At 46.4% G+C, this 21,058-nt stretch overlaps 1 protein-coding gene across 1 annotated transcript; it reads right to left on the reverse strand.

Moving 5' to 3' along the window:
* Nucleotides 1-7,034: 7,034 nt before the first annotated feature.
* YPEL1 (yippee like 1) lies at nucleotides 7,035-20,743 on the reverse strand. Its single transcript, XM_065739288.1, has 5 exons — nucleotides 20,645-20,743; nucleotides 17,828-18,110; nucleotides 10,962-11,005; nucleotides 9,610-9,718; nucleotides 7,035-8,563 (listed from the first exon to the last, which is right to left on the reverse strand). Exons 2-5 carry the CDS (start codon nucleotides 17,942-17,944, stop codon nucleotides 8,474-8,476), a joined length of 360 nt encoding a protein of 119 aa, XP_065595360.1. The 5' UTR covers nucleotides 17,945-18,110; nucleotides 20,645-20,743; the 3' UTR covers nucleotides 7,035-8,473.
* Between the last annotated feature and the right edge of the window lie 315 nt (nucleotides 20,744-21,058).

Genomic DNA, 21,058 nt, shown 5'->3' on the forward strand with positions numbered 1-21,058 from the left:
CTGCCTGCAGGGAGCACACAGAGGGAATTTCGGCTGCTATTTTTGGTGCCTCGTCTCCACTGCTTACAGCATTTCTGATCTTTGCTTCTCCTTAAGAACACATTTGGGGTTGGGATTTTGTGTGTGTGTGTGAGTTGGAGAAACCCCTCCCTGCTCCACAGAAGGCTTCTCCAGCTTTTCCTGCTGTGCTCCATGGCCTCAGCCTCAGCAGCACAGCCTGGGAAACCGGGCTGCCCCTGCCCTGATCCTGTGCCACAGAACCCCAGTGTTTGTTGGGGCTTTACACCTCTGTGCTCGTGCAGGCCCTGCTTTGCCTTCGTTTCATTGAGCTGCAATCTGGTGTTGTACAAAGTCCCTTTTGCATGTTTGCCTCCAAATGGCATCCAGGGCTCAGCTTTGCTGGCACACGGGCTGCTGCTGGCATTAAAACAGAGAGCAAAAACACTGAAAGCAAAGGGCTCAGCAGAGGATTGCTGTGCCTTTAGCAGAGGGAGAGTCTGCGCCCCATTTGTTTAAGGCTTTCTATGGCCATGGCCATGGGGCTCTGGGGCAGGAGCACCACCCACAGGGCCCCACCTCCCCGGGCTGTGTGCCACAGCAGCGGGCGTCCGCGCAGCAGTTCGTGGCTGTGGTCAAAGTCCCTGGCACGTGTGTGGGCTCAGCACTCGCAGATGGGTTTCTGGGTCAGGGAGGCAAAGGTGACGTGGAGCAGTGGTGCCGTGCCTGGGGGTGGCAGCAGTTTGGGGGTCCGTCTGAAGCGGTGTGGACCTGCGGGACCCGCACACGGAACCAACCATGAACTTCTGCAGCTGTGCACGTGTCCGGGAGCCGTGGGTCACAGCGTTCCCGTGGGGCAAACAGGGCTGCCTGGCCCTGCCCAAGGATTCCTGCAAGGTTCCCATCCTGAAGTGCAGTGCGTGTGCCCCAGCTGTGCTGCTCTGTGTTTCCCTGCGGCATTTCCAGTGCTGGCAGCTGCTGCCTCGGGCACAGAGGGTCGGTGTCACCCCCTCGTCCCCCTCGCCCGCGGGCATTGCTGCGGTTGGAAACCACAGTGGCACTGGTGGAGCGGCCGGGGCAGAGCTGCGTGGAGCTGTGTGATCATCAGCAACTTCTGCTCTAAGAAAAAGTAACGTAACGTTGAGACTAGAGGTGGAGAGCAACGTGCTGTGTCCCTGCCCAGCAGGGAACAAACCGCTGGCTCTGCGACAAACCCGGCGCCGCTGTTCGTGTGCACTTTGTGTTGCACTTCCAGGATGGGGCAGGAGGTGTGAGCCCGCACTCGGGCAGGGACACAGCACGAGGCCCACACCGCTCAGAGCCGAGCGCAGCGGTTCTGATCTGCACCTCCAGGTTTCCAAGCCCCGGGCTCAGCACTGCATTGCCATGGCAACCCACAGCACGGAGCGATGCTGCGGGGAAGGGGACAGCGGAGCCCAGAGGGGCACGAGGGGCACAGAGCATCCCCGAGGTCCCTGTCCTCCCTGCCCGGGCAGCTCAGGCTGAGGCGCAGCACGGCCGTGTCTGTGTGCTCCCAGGCTGTGCCAGGCACTGCAGCCTTTGCACGGCCACTTATTGCACGTTTGAGCTGCGAAACACCGCGCACAGATAATCATTAACAGAGGAGCTGCTCACCTCCAGCACGGGCTGGGCTGCCAGGGAGCGCTGCCAGAGCAAAGTCTGCTTTTTAGTAAACACTGGAAGCATGCTGCAAAACACTTCTGTTTCTGTGTTATGGATAGGCAATTACAGGGCATTAATTGGTGTCTGCAACCTCTGCAAGAACCAGGAGACAAGGGAGAAGGGAGGGGAAGCTACAGTGACATGGCCTGGCCCTGGTTGGTCAGCCTGGAGCCGCGGAGCACGGCCTGCAGGGCTGCAGCTCACACACTCTGGCCAAAAAGCACCGAACTGAGGCCTGGATGCAGCACCATGAACCCAGCATGGCCCTGCAGGGCAGGGCGGCCACGGCACGGCCACGGCTGCTACGGCTCTCACAACACGCGGGGAATTGAGGGGGGACAAAGATCCTTTTAAAAGAGGAAGAAAGGGAGGGAAGGTAACGCGAGCAGACAACGAGAAGCAGATTTATTTATGGTTGTATCTGTTCTACCCAGGGAGGAAGTGGAGCGTGCCACGCACCCAAACAGTGCTCATTTGATCGTCAGTGGGAAACAGACATCTAATTCAGGAGATGAATGGAGGAGGCAGAGCAGGGGCAAGCTGGGCTGTGATCCTCTCGGCCAGGACAGGGCAAGGAGCAGCACGGTGTCGCGGGGGAGAGCACTGCCCCACTCCCTGCACTGCGTGGACGGTCACACACCGCAGGGCACGGGGCTCCTCCTGCTCTGATGGGTCTGTGCAGAAGTGCAGAGCCGTGCACTCACCCCTGCTGCACACACCCTGCACCCCCAGCTCTCAGCGCACGTGGTTTACATCTGCACAACCCCTATTGCAAAATCAGATCATCTCGCCCTTGGCAGCCCCACTCTGTGTCACAAGATCCCTGACCTCACTGGGTTTTTACTTTGGAAAAGCAGTGTTTGCACAGTCAGGACACAGAACCCCTGCTCTTATTTTTTCTCACTCTAAGTGCTGCACCACTGGGAGAGTATTGTATTTTCATGATTCAGTAGTGAATTTAAATCACCTTTACTGTAGAACAAAGCCTGCTTGACTCTTGTAAGCAAACACGTAACTTGAAGCACAGTTGCAGCAGAGCTGGCTATTAATGCCATTCACTTCCCAGCGCAAAGCACAAAACCAGAAACATTTCCCAGCCCATAACACACCTCCATTGTTCTCCCACTGGAAGGATGAGCGCAGCACTGTGTGCAGGTGCACTCCTGCTCTGAGGGACAAAGAAGCAAAGGATGACTTCTTGCAATCTGCTGTGTGCCATGTAACAGGCACAGCCAAGCTCCAGGATGCTCCTGCTGGAAACTCCTGCAACCACAACAGGCTGCATCCTGCAGCAGGAGACAAGGCAAGCAGCTTCCTCGTGTGCTCTGCACCTAAAGGAAGGGCTAGCAAAATAAGCAGCCATCCAAACACTGCCTGAACCACCAAAGCTCAGTGTCTGTGCCACGTGAAACATGCAGATGAGGAAGACATTCAGCTCATGCAACATCAGACTGCCACCCACCCCTGGTCCCAAAGGTTTTGCTCACACGTTGTTTCAGAAAACTGTTAGCTTCCTTCAGATGTGAGGGAAAGCAAAAGAGTCATGAAGGTGTCCTGAAGGTGAAAAACTACTTGCACCCTTCCTTGTGGTGAAGGATGAGGAGCTGAGCTGGGATGGAATTCACATATGTGCATAAAGCCTGCTGTGCTCCGAGGCTGGGCTGTGCACTGCTGCCCTTCTTCGAGCTACCAAGCTCTGAGGTGCACTGCAGCACGGACGGAGTTCTTGCTGTTTACCACAACAATAAAGAAATCAAAATGCAGTTTTACACTCTCCATTTCATTAATGACTGAAACACCAATACTGTCTATTTTCAAGAATGAAGTAAATTCTTTGTCCCACCGGGTTTAGCCGCGACTGCACAGCTGAAGCTGCTGCCGGGCTCACAGAGCATCATCTCAGATCCTCACCTCTGCTGTCAGTGCCATAGAGATGAGTGAGCCAGAACCTCGGACTAGCTCAGACCTTAAAGTGGAGCAATGGTGAGGGCTGCTCAGCCACGTGGCTCAGCAGCGCTTCCTCGCAGCCAGGACACTGCCTGCTCCAGCACCAGCTAACAGCAGCTCCGCTCAGGTGCTCAGTGCTGCACAGGGACACAGCCAAAGAGGAGTGGAGGAAGGGACAAAACCAGAAGGATCCTCATGTGGACACAGCCATCTCAGAAGGCCGTGCTCAGAGCTCAGACAGCTCCAGCTGTGTCCTTCCCGTGTCGGCTAACCGGGATTGGCAATGAGACCCACACACATCACACTGCAGCTCAGCCCTACGGGGACAGTGCTGCCACGTGCAGAGCCCTCAGCCACAACAGGTGCCCACTTACCTACGCTCAGCAGACAAAGATCTTCTAATGGAAGGTTCCCACCTCTCAGACAAGGCATCTTAACTCTATTTTGGAAAGATCAGCAAAAGGAATAAAGCACAGACATGTTCAGCAGCAGCCTTAGAAGCACGCACTAAACCATTCAGCCCTTGCCTACAAGGCCGTGAAGCAACAAAGGGCACTGGCTCTCCTCTCTGGCACAATCAGAGGGGGAAAAAGAGCATGAGAATCTAAAACAAAATAAGAGCACAATAACAAGCAACTCAACAAAACAATTGAAAGCTTTTATTGTGATACCTCCAGTAGATACAATATAGTGAAACAACAAATGATGTACAGTATTGCTAGGACAAAACAGCAACACAGCCATGTCACCGCAAAGGAAGCGCTGTGCGGAGCTGAAGGGGCGACTGACGAGCCGTGCTCGGGCTGAAAGCATCAGAGCAAACCTCTGGAGTGCCCGTTCCTTTTACAGAAGCACTCAGACTTCTGTTGGCTTAACATGAGTCTGAATGAAGTACAGCAGAATGCCCAGAAAGTTCCCCAGCGACGGTCAGCTCCCACGGTCAGCTCCCACGGTCAGCTCCCACTCGTCTCCATCAGCAGAGCGGAGATTCAGAACTTCGGTCAGAGACGTGCAGGGCATGCTGCTGCCAGCTGAGCTGAGCTGAGCTGAGCTGAGCCTGCAGAACAGCTCTGTTCAAGCACTACCCACAGCTCCCACACCACCCTGGCACTCCTACAGCTACGGGGACCGTTTGATCTGTGGGCATCATGATGACTTCTGAAGCAGACTTTAATTTGAAGAAATTTCGTAACTGCGTTCCCTCTGCTCCTGCAGATTCCCAAGGACCACGAGCACGTGCAGCACGCTGCTCACACTGAACACAGAACCAGGCCCTGACAGTGTGAAGCTGAGGCTGCATCACAGCACACTCCATTAATACAGTTTGCTGCTGAACGGCTCTGCAGCGAATGAGGGAAAAGAGCCACCTGAACTGGCAGGTAAAACTGAGATGGGCAAATTGCCACGAGCACGCAGCAGGAGTGGTTACACTGATGGGGTGGCAATCCCTCCTAAGTTCTGCTGCTGAGGTCACAGCACATTTGCAGTTTAACTGCAGCTTTGTGGGATGGCAGAACTGCCTTTCCTTCAGCACAAAGGTGGTTAGTGACCAACCAAAGAGTTCTGGTGTTCGGAGTCAGACCTGGAGCACCTCTGTTCCAGCCATTATTTTGGACCAAGACTGAAACTGTGGTCATACTGTGTGAAATGATGATTAATTACCTTCAGACAGACACAGCTTGAGCGTTCCAGAGCAAGAAAGCTTTCAACACATGTACATTTCTGCTAGCAAATTCCTATGCATCCCAATGAACGTTTCTTCTAAGCCAGCTCATAGTCAGTTCATTTGGTCCAAGAAAGAGCCAGCAAGAATCAAAGGTTCACAAAAGCTTTTTGTTACAGTTTGTAAAAAACAAAATACAAAATAAATGTTAAGACCAACAATAAAAATAACCAGTACAAGTAACAAAAGTGCTCAAGTTGGAGGGGAAGTAAACTTGCTGAGAGCGAACACATACAAACTTTAAATATAATCTTTAATATATTACAAAAATTGGTTAGAGGGAAAATGCTTTAGTAAAATGTTTTTTTCAAGTAAGTTTACTTCTCTTTCAAATGACTGCTGCAGGGTTCAGTGACCAGACTGACCTCTTCACATCAGCCAGCAGCCATTGCCATCTGGATTCTACTTTCACCAAAACCAATAACAAGAACTCTCTACACCTTTTCCAGGGGAGAAAATCATCGTTGACACTGCCCAAGCAACACAAGAAGAAAAATTCACATATTCCCTCAACAGAATGAACCTAACAACTGCTACATGGCAGCATGAAACAGCAATTCTGTGTTAGCTCTACTCCTTCTAAGCATTCACTCTTAAAGGACCAAAAAGAATATTGCTGTGTTTGGTTCTCTTAAAAGCCATAAGCGTCACATTGATACCATTAACTCTTTATGCCAGCAGTCTGAAGCTCTACGTGCTAAAAGCACTTGATCAAGTCTCAACCTTTGGCATCAAAGTTAATTAAGGTTTTGGTGAAAATGTCCAGTTTAAAATATAAATAATGCACTGAAGAAAGAGGTTGAATTTCTAAATAAGAATCAGACTGTATTACAGACAGGATTAACCCCCTATTTTATAGAGAAAAATCTTTAATACTTTACATACTTTCTCTAATTCCAAGTCTCTACTGAAAAGCAGCTATTTTGTCTTCAGTCCAGTGTACTTCTTCAACAAGCCTGTAGCCAGGAAATAAGAGAAGCTCAAAGATGCACAAACTTCACATAAGCGTCTCCACAACTATTAACATTACAACTGGACTTTGAAGCCAACACAGACTTTTGCAGGTAAAAGTTTTAGTGCTTCTTTTGTTATTGTTGGCAACATACATTACAATGGAGGGAGAAAATCTCAAGAACTCCAGGTCAAAAACATCAAGAAACAGGCAACACCAAAGTCCATCTTGCAACAAAGACATTGTTAGAATTAGACTTTGAAGCCTGACCTTATTTGTGAGCATGAAGTAGCAACATGTAAGCCACAAAATCCAGGCAGATCGCATCAGCTCAGGTCTCAGGACTGAAACCCAACAGCTTTAACTACTTCCCTAATTTTTAACTTGCAGGTACAGATCGTTCAATACCTTGAATGCAGTTCTGCCAGCCTGCATCAGAGAATGTTCAAGCATGGGACAGCTCTCTTCTCACTCCTCTCCACAAGGACTGGAAGGCTGCCTCTGAACTTCTCTATTGCCCCTACCCATTGGCATGTTTTTTTCATGCATGACAAAATTAGTTCTAAAGTGCAGTAGAATTCAGAAAGCCAAAAACATAACAGCAGCAACGGCACCCGGGACTAAACTGTGCAGGTGCCATATCAGAACTGTTTTTGAAAGACAATGTTTTTGTGCTGCAAGGCTCCGGTGTCGCTCAGCTCCAGTGCTCGCGCGCTGTGGCAGACCTCCCCAGACACGTCCACAAGCATTAAAAGGATCAAAACACAAACGGTCTTCAGAGACTGCTCAGTTTGAAAACAAAGTCAGCAAATTTACGTAGAGCATTTCTTTAAAGGTTGAGAATGTGCATGCACAAACACCAACATCTAATATCGTACATACACCTGCTAGAAGATTCTCTCATTAACTCATTCCAGTTAAGAAATAGCGGGAGATCAAAAGAGAAGGTAAGTTTCATAGAAATTTTTATTATAAAAATGTACTTGGGGATGATTCAGCCAGCAAACCAAGAAACCCCTTCCCCCTGCCCTCCAATTTTAAAAACTACCTTGTTAATTTATTTTAAGAAAAAATGAGTCCAACTCCCCGTCCCCCTTAATACCACCTCTTTTTCTACATGCAGCATACTAGTTTTCATCTCATAGGCTCTGACCATTCCTCATAAAAAATAAATATTTTTGCTCAAACGTAGCAGAAGAATACTTCAACAAGTTTCCTTGGTATCAACCTCTTTGTCCAGTGCATTAGGACCACAGAGTCACATGGAACCAGCCACAGAACTTCACTGATGCACGAGTCCCTGTTACTGGCAAAGGTACAGTACCAATTGTTTTTTAAATACACCAACTAATTTTTTCCCAAAATACAAGATGCATTTATTTTTCCATCTTTTTATCTTGCAAGCTACACTTTATAAACTTCCTATCCTGGAAAGTCCTTAGGGGATGTGTCGGTCTGAGCTGAACACGATCTACAGCCTTATTGATTTAAAATCCTTCTAAGGCATTTCGTTAGGATGCCAAGCCTCCAGCATTACCCATCCTAACAACTTAACTGCTGATTTCAGCCAGTGCAATTGAAATACGTTTAAAATGAGCACTGTACCTTTAACCAATCCACCTACAAGATGATCTCAGGTTGTGGTACACTCCAATTTTAAAAAGAAATTAGTAACTGCAATACTGCATCCCCTTCACTGCCAAATACGTCAGAAAATGCTACATGTGAGAAACTTGCACCCCTCCATACCCTCTTCCATCATCTCAGATATAGAACTTGTACAGGATCGGAGTGTAGGTGTTCAGGCAGGAAGCATGCACAGCAGAAGGGAGCATTAAAGGCAGAGGTCAAAGACAGATGCTAACCAGTAAAATCCATTTTCAATTAGTGAACTGTTTCTCTAGTTTGAGAGAGTTTAGAAAAAGGTCATCCAAAATGTTCCAAAACAACTGTTCACACGATAATACACGTACAAAAAGAGGGAACTTACACAAGGAGAAAAGGCAAACATGGCCTGAAATAGCCACTTACACTACACTACTCATCTGTGAGGTTTTAGAGTTCAGTGATGTTCTCAGGGCCACTCTAGCCACGCTCTTCCTTCACTTTGTGTCAGTCTTTGTAAAGCACACTCCACAGAGTACTGTCCAAACAGAAGGAAAAAGGTTGATTCACTCCCAGCCATTGTCTTTTATCATGTGGGCAAGTTCAATGATGAATTTTCCTTCTTTGTATTTCTGACTACTCTCAAAAGCATGTTCCTAGAAAGAAGAGAAAAATGAATCAAGATACTAAAATAAGTTGGGGAAATACAGCATTTAAGCATCAAATTTGCATTAAAAGTACAAGTTAGATGGACAACTTCAAAAGCTGTAGAGAAAACACTTGAATGAACATCAGTTTTTATTCTTTCCTTCCAGTGTGGACTACAAGTTTTCCAAATGGTGACTTTGGACCCTGAACTGTCCACATGTGGTCCATAATATCAAGCAAAAAAAATCACATGCACATTAACTGTGATTCAGCTGAATAGCTTTTTCTTTTTTAAAGCTATTCTAGACACTCTGAAGAGCCTAAAAACAGAGTTTAAAATGACAGCCACACTCTTCTGGAAGCTGACACCGAAGCTGGGACATCCCTTCTGACCCAGGCTCCCTGTACACTCTTACTACAAATGCATTTGCTGTGGCCAAAACACTGAAGAAATTCTGGCTCAGGCTGCATTTCCTGTTCTTCTTTTGCATTTATTTCTAGACATATCTTACCTGTACTGCTTAGTCACCATGTGAGGTTAATTATTAGACATCAGAAAATGTATTTCATTGGAATCCTACACACAACACCCATAATTCAGCATCCTCAAAACGCTGTGTTACTGATAACCATGCAAATTCACACAACTTTTCCAACATCAGAATCAAGCTCACATTAGTTGCAAGCAACAAAACAGTGGTTGCTACCATTTATCACAACTGATATTTTTGCAGTACGAACCAACTCATGAAATCAAGACAATTAAGACCCATTCTGTCAATTTCTTCCATCTGTTTTAGTATATACTGTTTGCAACAATGGAAAAAAGATATTACAGAAGTATTGCTTAGCTGTAATGACACCTATACTGCATGCTGGCCTTGCTGTCATCCAAACAGTTATCTGTTGCAACATTCCAGGAGATGGAAGGAAGCAAAACTACATTACAGTCAGCTGTATGTGAGAACTAAAATCAACTTAACCATCACTAACACCTAGGCTGCTCAGGTAGCTGTCCCCCTGAACTGACCAAAACCAGAAATATATTGCTTACATATTTCCATCCAAGAGTGGTTTTACAGTTTTCACAATAGATATCTGCCACAGCATGTAAACCTGTCAGAAGAACTCTCTCCTCTGCTGGACCACAGCCCACATTTACCCTGGGGAGAAAAAATACAGAGAAATGATTCTTCATTAACTCCGTGAGACTGCTTTTCTTGTCTGCCACCCACCTTTTCTCCAGAAGGCAAAAATCAAGTTTTGAGTTTTGATTTTTGTTTTTCAAGTTACTGGTCTAAACATCACATTGCTCTATGCCCACTTACTCCTTACCACTGAATAGCAAAGCCTTCAAAGAACAGACCACGAAGCAGCAGCTGGAGACCTCTCTGATTTTGTGCTTTTCTTCAGAAAAGAATGCGTGACCTTTACACTGACGGTCCATACCAACACATCAGCACCCATCTCTGAATTTAGAGCAAACTCCAAAACAGCAGCAAGGAAAAGAGTCTCAAATATCAATTTGCCACAGAGCAGCAGACTCAGTCACAATGAACAGACAAATATAAAAACAAATTATCCCATGAAGTGCTGCATCAAAATACTTTCTTCATGAATGTGAGTCTACACAGAAAAGATCAGGCAAGACTAAACCAAGTTTTCAGACACCACTGCAGAAGGACAAACAAAGCACTGTCCCTTTTTGCTGTTTTATTGTCAGATTCACCATCTGTAGGCTTCACCAAACAACCACAAATAAAAAGGAGTCTGTAGTTACAGTTCTGTTATCCTGGTCTAAAACAGACCAAGACATTTAGTTGCACTTCTTTTTCCAAAAACGCTGCAACATAATCAGCTGCTACAAAAAATAAAGACAACCAATCCAATGCAGTATAAAATACATCCATTAGCAAACTCAAAGAATCAGTATTACCTCATGACAAGGGTGTGTCCTAAAACTGCAGATACCTTTGGCCTCTAGGTTTGCAATATTCAATGTCACTAATGATGTACAAAGTATTTGGAACATTAACCTGTAAATGCATCTATCAGAGTGGAAAGAAATCTTAGATGATGAAGCTGTCCAAAACAAACTCACAGTCACATAACACTTTGTGACTTTTGGATTATCTCAGAATGGCAACTTATACTCAAGGCAGCTAGCCTTGCACAAAAGGAATTTTCCATTAACACCATTCCCTACGCTCTCAGGACTCCTTAAACTAACAGCTGTGCTGGGGTGCTTATCAGCTCCGTGGCTCTTTAATAACCATTGCTGCTAAGTAAAAAAAACTGCTAAAAAGAACAGGACAAAGAGAACTGCAAATTGCTATTGTTTTCTGCTTATGAAGCATACAAAAAACTGTCTGCAAGTAGTGTGCATAACTGTAATAACATACTTACACAGAATTAAAGAGGTAGGCTCGTCCCTGGCTCCCCTGGAAGGACTGCATTTAAAAAAGAAAAGATTGCATTCGTTAAAGAAAAAGCAGGAGTACTGAGCTGCATTCAAAAAAAAAAAGGCTCTAAACCTTCTCTTTTTTTCCCCAGTTTTCTTTACCAAACCTAGTATCAAAGAAAGTTAATCATTTTCTCCATGTTTGCTCTCAAATGCTTTAAAAACCCTTGAAGTTCCACTACTGAAGATCAAAGACCAACTCTTCTGAAAGCCACAGTGTATCATCATGGGAAGTTTTTGAACAAAATCCACTTTGAGAATTTGCTTGGAGTGACAGCGGGGACAGAACCGTGGGCAGAAGGCCCCTCCTGCCATGGATGCTTCCTCTGACAGATACACCATCGGAAGGCACTTGAGATCAAACCAGATAACTGTGTTAATTTAATGATCACCACACCAGCAACTGTCACACCTTAACTACTTAGAGCAGTGCACAAAAAAGTGTAGAAGGGAAAACTGTAAGTAATACTTAGTTCAGCTCTAGCCACATTACGTACAGCACCAAAGGAAACCACCACTGTGATTCCTGCATGCTGCACCAACAGTGCCATTACATACAGACTTCAGCTACCCATAAAAACCTCACTTTAAAACGAGCAATTCTATTGAGAAGCTTACAGTGCTAATATTTAACTAGTTAAAAATCAAGAAAGTCTCAACAATTATTTGAAAACTTGATTTATTTTTAATTTCATCCACAGCAAAGATGAAAAAAAGGAGGTTAATGCCATACAGTGAAAGGAGAAACTCTAGGTACTGCTGACCCTGAAAGGAGAGACTGCTGAGCACAGCCTTAAAGCAATCCTTACACTTCCCTTAACAAAGCACAACACACCACAACTGCACTGCCCCTGAGATGCTTAAAAACAACGCTGGCAGAGTGGGACAGATCCGTGGCTTCCACTGAATAAGCAGTGCTCTCTAATTGAGAGCCATGTCTCACAATCAGTGAAGAAACAGAGTGAAAAACAACGCGTGCTCACTGCAGATGAAAACAGAATCTATTGGCATACACACTATTAAAAGGCTTTGCTAACGAAGGGCTGACCAGACAGAGTCAGCTTCAAACCAAGCCAGTAAAAATTGCAGTTGAGCAATCAAAAAAATTTTAATAAAGCAAACAAAACACTCTGAAGGTCCTCTTTGCCATAAACTTGTGCCAGAACTTCCTTGTTTCACAGATCTGAAATTAAAAACTTCCAGCATTTGTTTCCTAATTGCATTTACTTAAAGACTTCTCTTAAACCGAAGGACAACTACACGCATAGCAATGACCATTGTTTTTTCCCATTAAGACATCCAACCACTGAGAAGTTGCAGCTATTTCTCCTTACTTTATATCATTGGTTTTTGAACTACAATTCAAAATGTTTTCAAACTGCAGCAGGACCAAAAACCCTCTCCAGTTCAATGAACCGTGCTCTGCCTCCTGCAGCACTCACTTGCCCCTGCTTACATGTAATTTCACACATACCAATTGCATACAAGCTGATGGGTTTTTTGGCTAGCCCTACACAATCACACCTTGAACTACACAGACCATGTGTGGAGGCCCCCAGCTAGCTGCTAAAGAAAAAAAAAGAAAAAAGGCTCCAGAACAAATTCTGGAGATCTTTCATACTCTGTTGTGCAATTATTTCTGCCCAGTTTATGTTTAGTCTTGACTTAGTATCACCTAATAAACACTCACTTGACCCTGCATTTCTCAAAATGAAACAGAGGACAGTGGTAAGGTGCCAGGAATAGCAGAAAAGCCCTTCCCCTCTTCTGCCATGTACTATAAGAAATACTAATCAAGAAAAACACGAACTGTGGGGTAAAGTGTCCTTTATTTGGTTTTTATCCTGATGTATTTTCAAAGATTATTTTTCTCTTCTCTTGCATTCTTCTACCCTAAATACACTGTACTCTCCCAGGCTTTTTTCCTCCCTTGGAAATAACCATTGTCTGCACTTTGATTTTCTGGACAATACATTTTTCTGGAAGAGGAGTTCTGAAACAGAACTTCCCCTGTGACAGAAAGAAAATCCCATCACGAGAAGCTCTTGCACTCCCTCCTTCTCTTAGTTTCCAGTTAGCAGTGTCTATGTGATGGACTGATAGCATCTTTCTCACCTGCATACATGTTTAGAGTCTAAATTCAATACTCACACAGCAGAGAACTGCTTTGCTGTCCAGCCAGAAGAGAGAGTTCCTCCACCTTCACATCAGGAAAGGCCTTGGACAGCCCGTGACAGCCTGCTCCACTGCGTTCTCAAATACAGAGCTTGCATCTGATCAACTCACAGCACTTCTCCCTCAAAATGAGTGTCACACCACGACAGCAGTGTCACCCTGCACTCAGTGGCTGCAACCCGTCCTCGCAGAACTTCCATACTGACTAAAGTGGAAGCACCAGGAAGATCTAAGCTCTGCAATTCCTGGGCCGTGTCATCTTTCTAATCAGTTTCTCCATTTGTCAGAGCTTAGCCATCAGACCTTCCTGTTCACATGGATAGGAAAGGAGGCTGTTTTCACCAAAAGCTTTATTCAAACACCACAAAGAGGCAGAGATCTGTCACATACACATCCACTCAACTGGACAGTACTGACGAACAAATAGGGTGCCCATCCACTAACACGCATAAGAAAAGTTTATGATCTGAACTCAACCTCCTGAAGAATCCTATTAGTAGTCATTAGAAAAACTCAGGAAGGCCCCTGAACTGCTTGCTAAGCTTGTAAACTGGCTAAAAAACAGACAGACCTTACTCAGCACTAACATTTGTTTTTGCCAGCATTGAGTTTCTCACACTCTGCACTGTACAATTTACACTGATTAGAATTTTAGGAGATTGACAGTTTAAACACCTCATGTGTCAGCTCCTCTTAGGAAATGGAAGAGAAGGGGCATCCTAAAAGGCAGTGCTAAGGACAAGCAGGCACAGCCATGCCAGCCAGACTCCAGCCAAACTGCTTTTCTACAGAATAAACATCTATGCAAATGCAGACTTCTGCTTTGTAAGATCTGTTCAGCACTTCCAGACTACACAGAAATTATAACTGAAACAGAATGCTCTATTAGAGCTGTCATCAAACCGAGTATGGATGATGACCTGTCACCACCTGGCAGAGATGAATTAAAACAGTGGCAGGTGTGATCAACTGTCATCACTAACTCAGAGCAACAAGAATGGTTACTTAGAAGCTGAGCTATTTACCAGTTTAACCCAAATTCTCATTTGAAACGAACCTGCTTTACATCTGCCTTTTGATGGCCCTCAGTGAGTAGCACAGCACTGATTTACAAGTTGCTTCTTACCTAGAAAGTTTACACCTGCCTAGTTCTACAGGCAGCAGGTCTATGAAGGCATTAATCTTATTTCAATTCAGCTGGAAGTACCAACAGTGTCTGATACTGTAAGACAAACTGCTTAGGAACTACACTAAGGTCAACCACAACAATTGTTTGGTATTATGATCTTTTCAAATCGTTTAATACAACAGTTATCAACTCGTTTTATAGTAGAGGAGGTTTAGAAATGTTCTGCTTGCACACTAGTGTGAACCTGCAGAAGTAGGTACAAACTATGCTTAAGTTAAACAATAATTAGCTCTAACACCAGGATTAGCTGCTTTACCCAGGAGAAAAGGAACTAGCAGTTAAGCAGAACATGCATTTAGTGCCCTAAGGCATACCTAAGAGCACAGGTGGGGGAAGGGAAACTACTAAAAAGCTCATCATGTAATTAATCATTCCTTGCAGACAGGATTAGATTAGGTACTCCACTGAAAATATCTAGATAAACTGCTGCCTTGGCATGTACCAAAAGGCATGGAAGGCATTAGCATAAGCCAGTGAGAATGGCATTAGCAGTGCCTTCCTCAAGCAAAGCCTGCAAGTTAACCATAACACTGCAAAAAAAGAAACTAAACACAAGGGGTTTTATTTGTGCTTTAATTGGAAGGGTTTCCTTTCAGTTGCTGGATTTCACAAGTGAAGACAGATCAACTTCAATTATACATTAAACAGATACACAAGTCAAATAAATAGTACTCAGTAAGGGACTGAGTAATATCAGAACATTAATATTAGAATAACAGAATCCTTAGAGCACTCCAGAAACATTAAGTGCTCTGGCATCTGAATGGTCTTCTCAGTACAATGCACTACAGACTACAGTGATCTTTTGCCACTTTGGGATTATCAAAATAAATTCAGCAAACAATTCAACATAAGACAGACAAAACAATTATCAAGGGAAAAAAGGCTTGTTTTATTTGCTATTTCCCTCAGATCCATCTCTGTAATGCTATTAAACTATTAATATACTTTCATCATTTAATGATATTTAAACTAAAAATTTAATTAAAAGTATTAAAATACTATAAAGTTCAGCATGCAGACAGTAACCTTAAAAAAAAACACCCCCCCAAAAAGTAGTTTTCTCCCCAAGTTTGGTCCCTTTTGGCATTATTTGAGCACCTGAAATCCAAAGGTGCTTCTTACAGCATCCATTTGTCTTCCTCTTCACTAAGGTCTATAGCTGCTTGCTTGTACAGAAGCTACCACTGCTGTTGTTGTGTGTAGGCACGGCAGGATTTAGTTCTAAAAACATTTGCCTGTTTTAATTTTGTTTTTAAAAGCTGCCTGTCTTTTGATACCAAGTACCCAGAGATGGTACGAGGCCCTGCACAGCAGCACTCTGTGGAATACTCACTGAGCTCTGTCAGCCCTCTTACAATTCCAGGAGGCACTTCCATACTGTCTCATACTTCTTAGATTTCCTTTCCAGCTTAGCTGCTACTCCATGGCTGTTTCTATTGAAATAACTTATGGAATGTTGGAACAGATACAAATCAACCCTAAGGGAAAGATGTTTTGTTTTTTTAAACCTACAATGCAAACAGGAGTACAAAGGATCGACATTTTTTAGTACTTTACAATGTAAAAATTGAGCAATACATTTCACTGTCAGGTATATCTGTCTCACGTAAGTTTAGATCTAAACACAGGCATGAAATCTTAAGTTCACAGAACATGGAAGAGCTACTAAATGAGTACACTGTCAGTCTGACTAAGATGAGTTTCTGTACTGTCTTCACTGAAAAGTCACAGAAGCCACAATTAAATGAGAATCCACATCCCAAACTTCCCAGCTCTACTAGAAGCGAGTTCTTAGAAAGATCTCCATCTGCTCTTGATTTAAAGTTTTAAATACTTTATTTTTAAAGCTGTATTCAACATTCTTCTGACCCAAGCTCTCAAGACACTGAAGAAAGCCAGTGTGAGCAGTAACAGTAGCAATTCAGCCAGCATACAAAAACCCAAGTCCACCAAAAGAGGAGCTTCCTATTAAATGTGTTTAGAAATTCATTTAGAAAATGAATCTACAGCTTAAGAGATAGAGCTAGCAAAGATGATTCTTTCTGTATGCATTTGCAACCTGAAGATCAAGAAGATCACAACCCCTTCCTACTAGTTTTTGGTGAATAATGAAGCTATGACTGCTTGTAGGTTTGAGTCAAACGTTTCCATCTTGATTTGTGGTTTAAAGGATCTTCTTGGCAAGAAGTGAAATTCAAACACATTCATATGAATGTCTGCAAATTCCCCATGTTTTTGCTGACCCTAAAATGAAGTAACACTAAGGAAAAAACTTGTGAACATTTCCCCATTTAATACAGTTTCCTCATACCATTGAAGCCAGGTAGCTAGCCCAGTTTCCTATACAGTGAGTTTAATTCGCAGCTCTGTGCCTGTACTAAATTGAGGGAAATAACTGTTTAGGGGAATAAAACAAAGGCAGAGCAGAAAAGTAAGCAAACAATACATCCAAAAGAGTCAGCAGCTTCACCATGAGTGAACAGGCTGTCTTGATATGTAAGTGAAGATTAAAAACATTACTAACACAAAACATGGAGAAGTGCAGTATTTTTTTTGCAATAACCCTCCAAAGGGTAAGTGAACAAGAGTACTTTCTCCTCACCCAAAGAAAACCTCAGCTGAGAAGTGGCAGTTCTCACTCCCACCTGTTTAGCACTCAGGAGCAGCAGTGCCTTAGTGGTGCTGCTAAAAACAGGCAGAGAAAGTCAGTTATGAAGGTACTAAAAAAATGTATTCTGCAGAAAAGCTATTATTAAAAAGCACTAATACAAAGATATCAGAAGAGCAGCTGTCTCCAGACACCAGTAACAGCAAATCCATCAAACATCTTGAAGCAAAGAATGAACCAATCTCTCCAGTATCTTCCCCAAACTTCAAGTTTTCCTACGTATTTTATACATTACAGATCTTGGTTTCCCCAGGCAACAGGTTAAGCACAGGCCTAGCCTGTTTCAATAATCCACACATCCTCCAAGTTCAGACAGTCAACTATTTCAGACATATCCTCAATCATATTCTTTAGGGACTAGTATACAGCAGAAAAGTGTTTACAGATTCCATAACATGAGGGGAACATTCTGGATGCAGAGAGTTTTGTGACCTTTAATCAAATAATCTTTACCTGGAATAACCAGAACTTTGCCCCTCCTGAAATCCATGCTTTCCTCCAATAGCTGTCCATAGACTTTTGAGGCACAACATCTCACAAGTAATACCCACCTGACAGCAGATGGAGGCTGCAAATATGAGGAATGTCACATCTGTAAGTTTCCAGAATGTATCTAGATCTCAGTACACACAACACCTATGACCCAAGAGTGAACCCAAGAAAGATGCTTTGAAGTGTGCACTGAATTCGCATGCCTTATCTACTGGGAGCATTGATGCAAGGGTAGCCAATTTGCTTAAGAAATGATTGGTGAAGACACCAAAGAAACCACTTGCCTTGGAGATCAACTCGTCATGATTGGCTAGGTGTGCTCTGCAGTGGATGCAGCTGTAGGTTCGGTGACAGTTGGGCAGGTAAGCCTGGAACGTTTTTGATTTTGTCATTTTTACCATTTCTGCTGGTGGCTCCTCACTCAGCTCAGGGCTGGCACTTGAAGAACTACAACTTTGCTGAACTCGCTGACAAAAGAAACACTGGAATATGCAAGCAAAAGCCGTTGTTGTTCTGGAGTGTGTGTGGCACTTTCCACACAAATGACAGAAGAGAAACAGTCACAACCTGTAGGTGAAAAGAGCAGAAAATCAGCAGCTTCACAGAGGAACGGCAAGCTTGTTGCTCAACAATACTAGACACTAGGGATTATTTAAGAGCAAATGTACAACTGTACTACAGTCATCTTCGTTCAGGGAAGCTGCCCCATTCAAGTTCCATTTAACAGAGCAACGAGCAGCTTCTGTTCCACTACTGGCTTCTACTCCATCACATCCCCAATGAAGGAGATATAAACGTGAAAAACACTTCCTACAATGCATCAGGTATGCTCCAAGAAATGCACGCACCAGTTTCAGCAAAAAGGCAGGGGACTAGGAAATCATCTCTCTGAAGCCAGCAGACAGCTCCAACAGAGCAAGCAACAAGGTATCCTGGAAAGCACTCACTAGGACCAGCAATAAACGAACAACAGATATACCTCTCAGCTTCCCACAGAAGCTTTGCTACACCACCCCTGGCAGGGTGCTGCTACCCCTGCCAGAGAGCTGTGCACTCTCCCCATTCCAGCTCTGCAGAACCGTGCCTTTAGACAAAGGCCTTTTTGACAATTGCTCTGAGCCAAGCTAATTAGATGCTTCCCCACGCTACAAAAATAGCACTAACAGTTACTACTAAAGCTATTCGAGAATAAAAGCTGAACTCTAAACAAAGAATACACAACTGCCTTCTTAATCCTTGGGGTGCCTTTAAGAAAGATGACATGCGTAAACAGAAGGCCAAGCCTTCCTGCTGTGCTGGAAAGCAAGGCCTTTTTTAGAGCTGCCTGAAAATCATGGATTCTAAATATTCATAACATCCACTGATCTGTCAGAGGGCCTCAGCCACCAGCAACGTGTGCCAGGCTAATGAGCAACCCAAACACCAACACAGCACTTATGTCACCAGCTATCAGGTGACTGGCAGAGTAGGTCAATGGCACAGGCACAGCAATGAAAGCTACATGAAGAATTTACAGCACCGACGCAGCTGTTGAAGCATGCACACAAAGCGCTTATCAGTTGTGAACTGTGTGCAGGGCAGAGTGAACCACCACTCCAGCAGGATACCAGGGACACAAAGAAAGGCACTGAAAGCCACAAATTAAGACCTGTTCATAGGAAGCAGTCACTGGGCTTCTAAAGAAGGCTTGAGAAACTGACATCTCGTGGGCTGAGCACGAGAGCCACAGCCAAAGTTAAGGCAGGGAGTGAATCTGCCTGATGGCAGCAGCTGTGCACAGCTACCAAAGGACTGTAAGAGGCCTGGTTAAAAAAAGAAATTGTAAAGGCAGATGTAGAGCTATGGGAACAGGCATGCAGGACAACATGCTTGTGCTCTAACACAGGGCCACAGGAGCAAACTGCCACCCAAAGCATGCACCCACAGGTCAGAAGGATGGGACTAAGCCACTGAAAAGGAAAACACATTTTAAGGGATATGTTAACAGGTTTGAAACATTAACCCAGTTAGCATGAAGAGCAGATCTTAATTATTAATAAAGTAATTGAAGGAAATATTGCATTATCTTGGGACAACAGACATCTAATTAGGACTACAATGGGAAGAGCACTGCACAGCGTGTGCAGACAGCAGCTGGGGTACAGCCACAGCAGCAGGGGAATAAGGCAGAGCATGAGAACAGTCCTGGGAGCAGAGCAAAGCCCCTCCGGATGCCGTCCCTGAACTGCGGTCGCCGCTCAGCCCGGTTCCCGTGACAGTGACCCTGCTTCGGAGCGCAGGAAAGGAACAAACCCAGGCAGGGATCCCGGACGGCACACACCACACGCGGATATGGACTTCAGGAGAGCACACACGAACCGTGAGCTCAGCGCGCAGGACGAAGGCTCACACGTTAAGGCGACCGCACGAACGCCGTCAGCCCGCGGCTCTGAAGGCACACGCGGGTGGGACCCCACGGCCGCACCGCCCCGGGGCCGCGCGCCCACCCCACGCGGGGCAGCCCCGCCCACCGGCCCCGCTCCGTTACGTCACGCGGGGGCGGGGCCGGGCCGCCCCGCGCGGCTCCCGGATGTGTAAACAAACACCCGCGAGCGTGCGGGGGGGCGGCGGCGCGGGGCCGGGGGGGGGAAATTGGAGGGCGCAGAGCCCGACCGAATGCGGACGGCCCTCGGCGGCCGCTCCGGGCTGGAGGGAGCGGTACAAAACCCGCTCTCGCCCGGAAACCGAAGGCAGGGAAACGGCGCACGGAGCCGCTCCGGCCGCGGGACAGCCCCCGGCCCGAGGGTAACGGCCCCGGAGGACTCTGTCCCGGACACGGCCGGCCCCGCACCAGCGCCGTTTCGCCCCCCGTTACGTAAAGGGCCGCCCCGCAGCGGGAGCCGCGGGCGAGCAGCGCTGCCGTCACTTCCAGGCGCTATAAATAGCGCCGCGCCGCCTCCTCCCGGCCGAGCAGCCCCGCCGGCCCCCGCCCCGCGACGGCCGTTCCCCGCTCTTCCCCTCACCACCCCTCCCCCCTCCGCCCACGGGGCTGCTCCCCCCGCGCCGCAGCCCGGACCGTTCCTCCTCCCCCCCCTCAGGCTCCGCCGCCGCCGAGCACTCACCGGCTCCGCTCCCTTAGCGGCACTCAGACGCGGACGCCGCGCGGCGGCCGCCGAGGGGCCCGCACCGGCCCCTCCCGCCCGGCCCGCAACGAACGGGGCAGCGGAAACAAAGGGCTGCGTGTGCGCGTGGCGGCGGTCATAAGCCGCGCCGGGAGCTCGGCGCGCGTGTCCCCGCCTGAGGGCCGCGGGACGGCCGAGGCATCGTGAGGGCCGCGCGCGCCGCCGCCTTTGTTTTGTTTTCCCCCGGCCCGGGGGGCGCTGCGCCCATTAAACGCGCTCCCACCGCCGCCGGCAGCCAATCAGCGTGCGCGCGCGCGCGCCCTCGCGCTCCGCCCCGCCCCCTGGAGCTCGGAGGGGGGAGGGGGGAGCGGTCCCGCGCGGCCCCGCCCCGCCCCTTCCCCTCCCCCCCCCGCC

This window comes from Cyrtonyx montezumae, unplaced genomic scaffold (assembly GCF_038088225.1).
Source record: "Cyrtonyx montezumae isolate F1298 unplaced genomic scaffold, pur_monq_1.0 scaffold_23, whole genome shotgun sequence".
Lineage (NCBI taxonomy): Eukaryota > Metazoa > Chordata > Aves > Galliformes > Odontophoridae > Cyrtonyx > Cyrtonyx montezumae.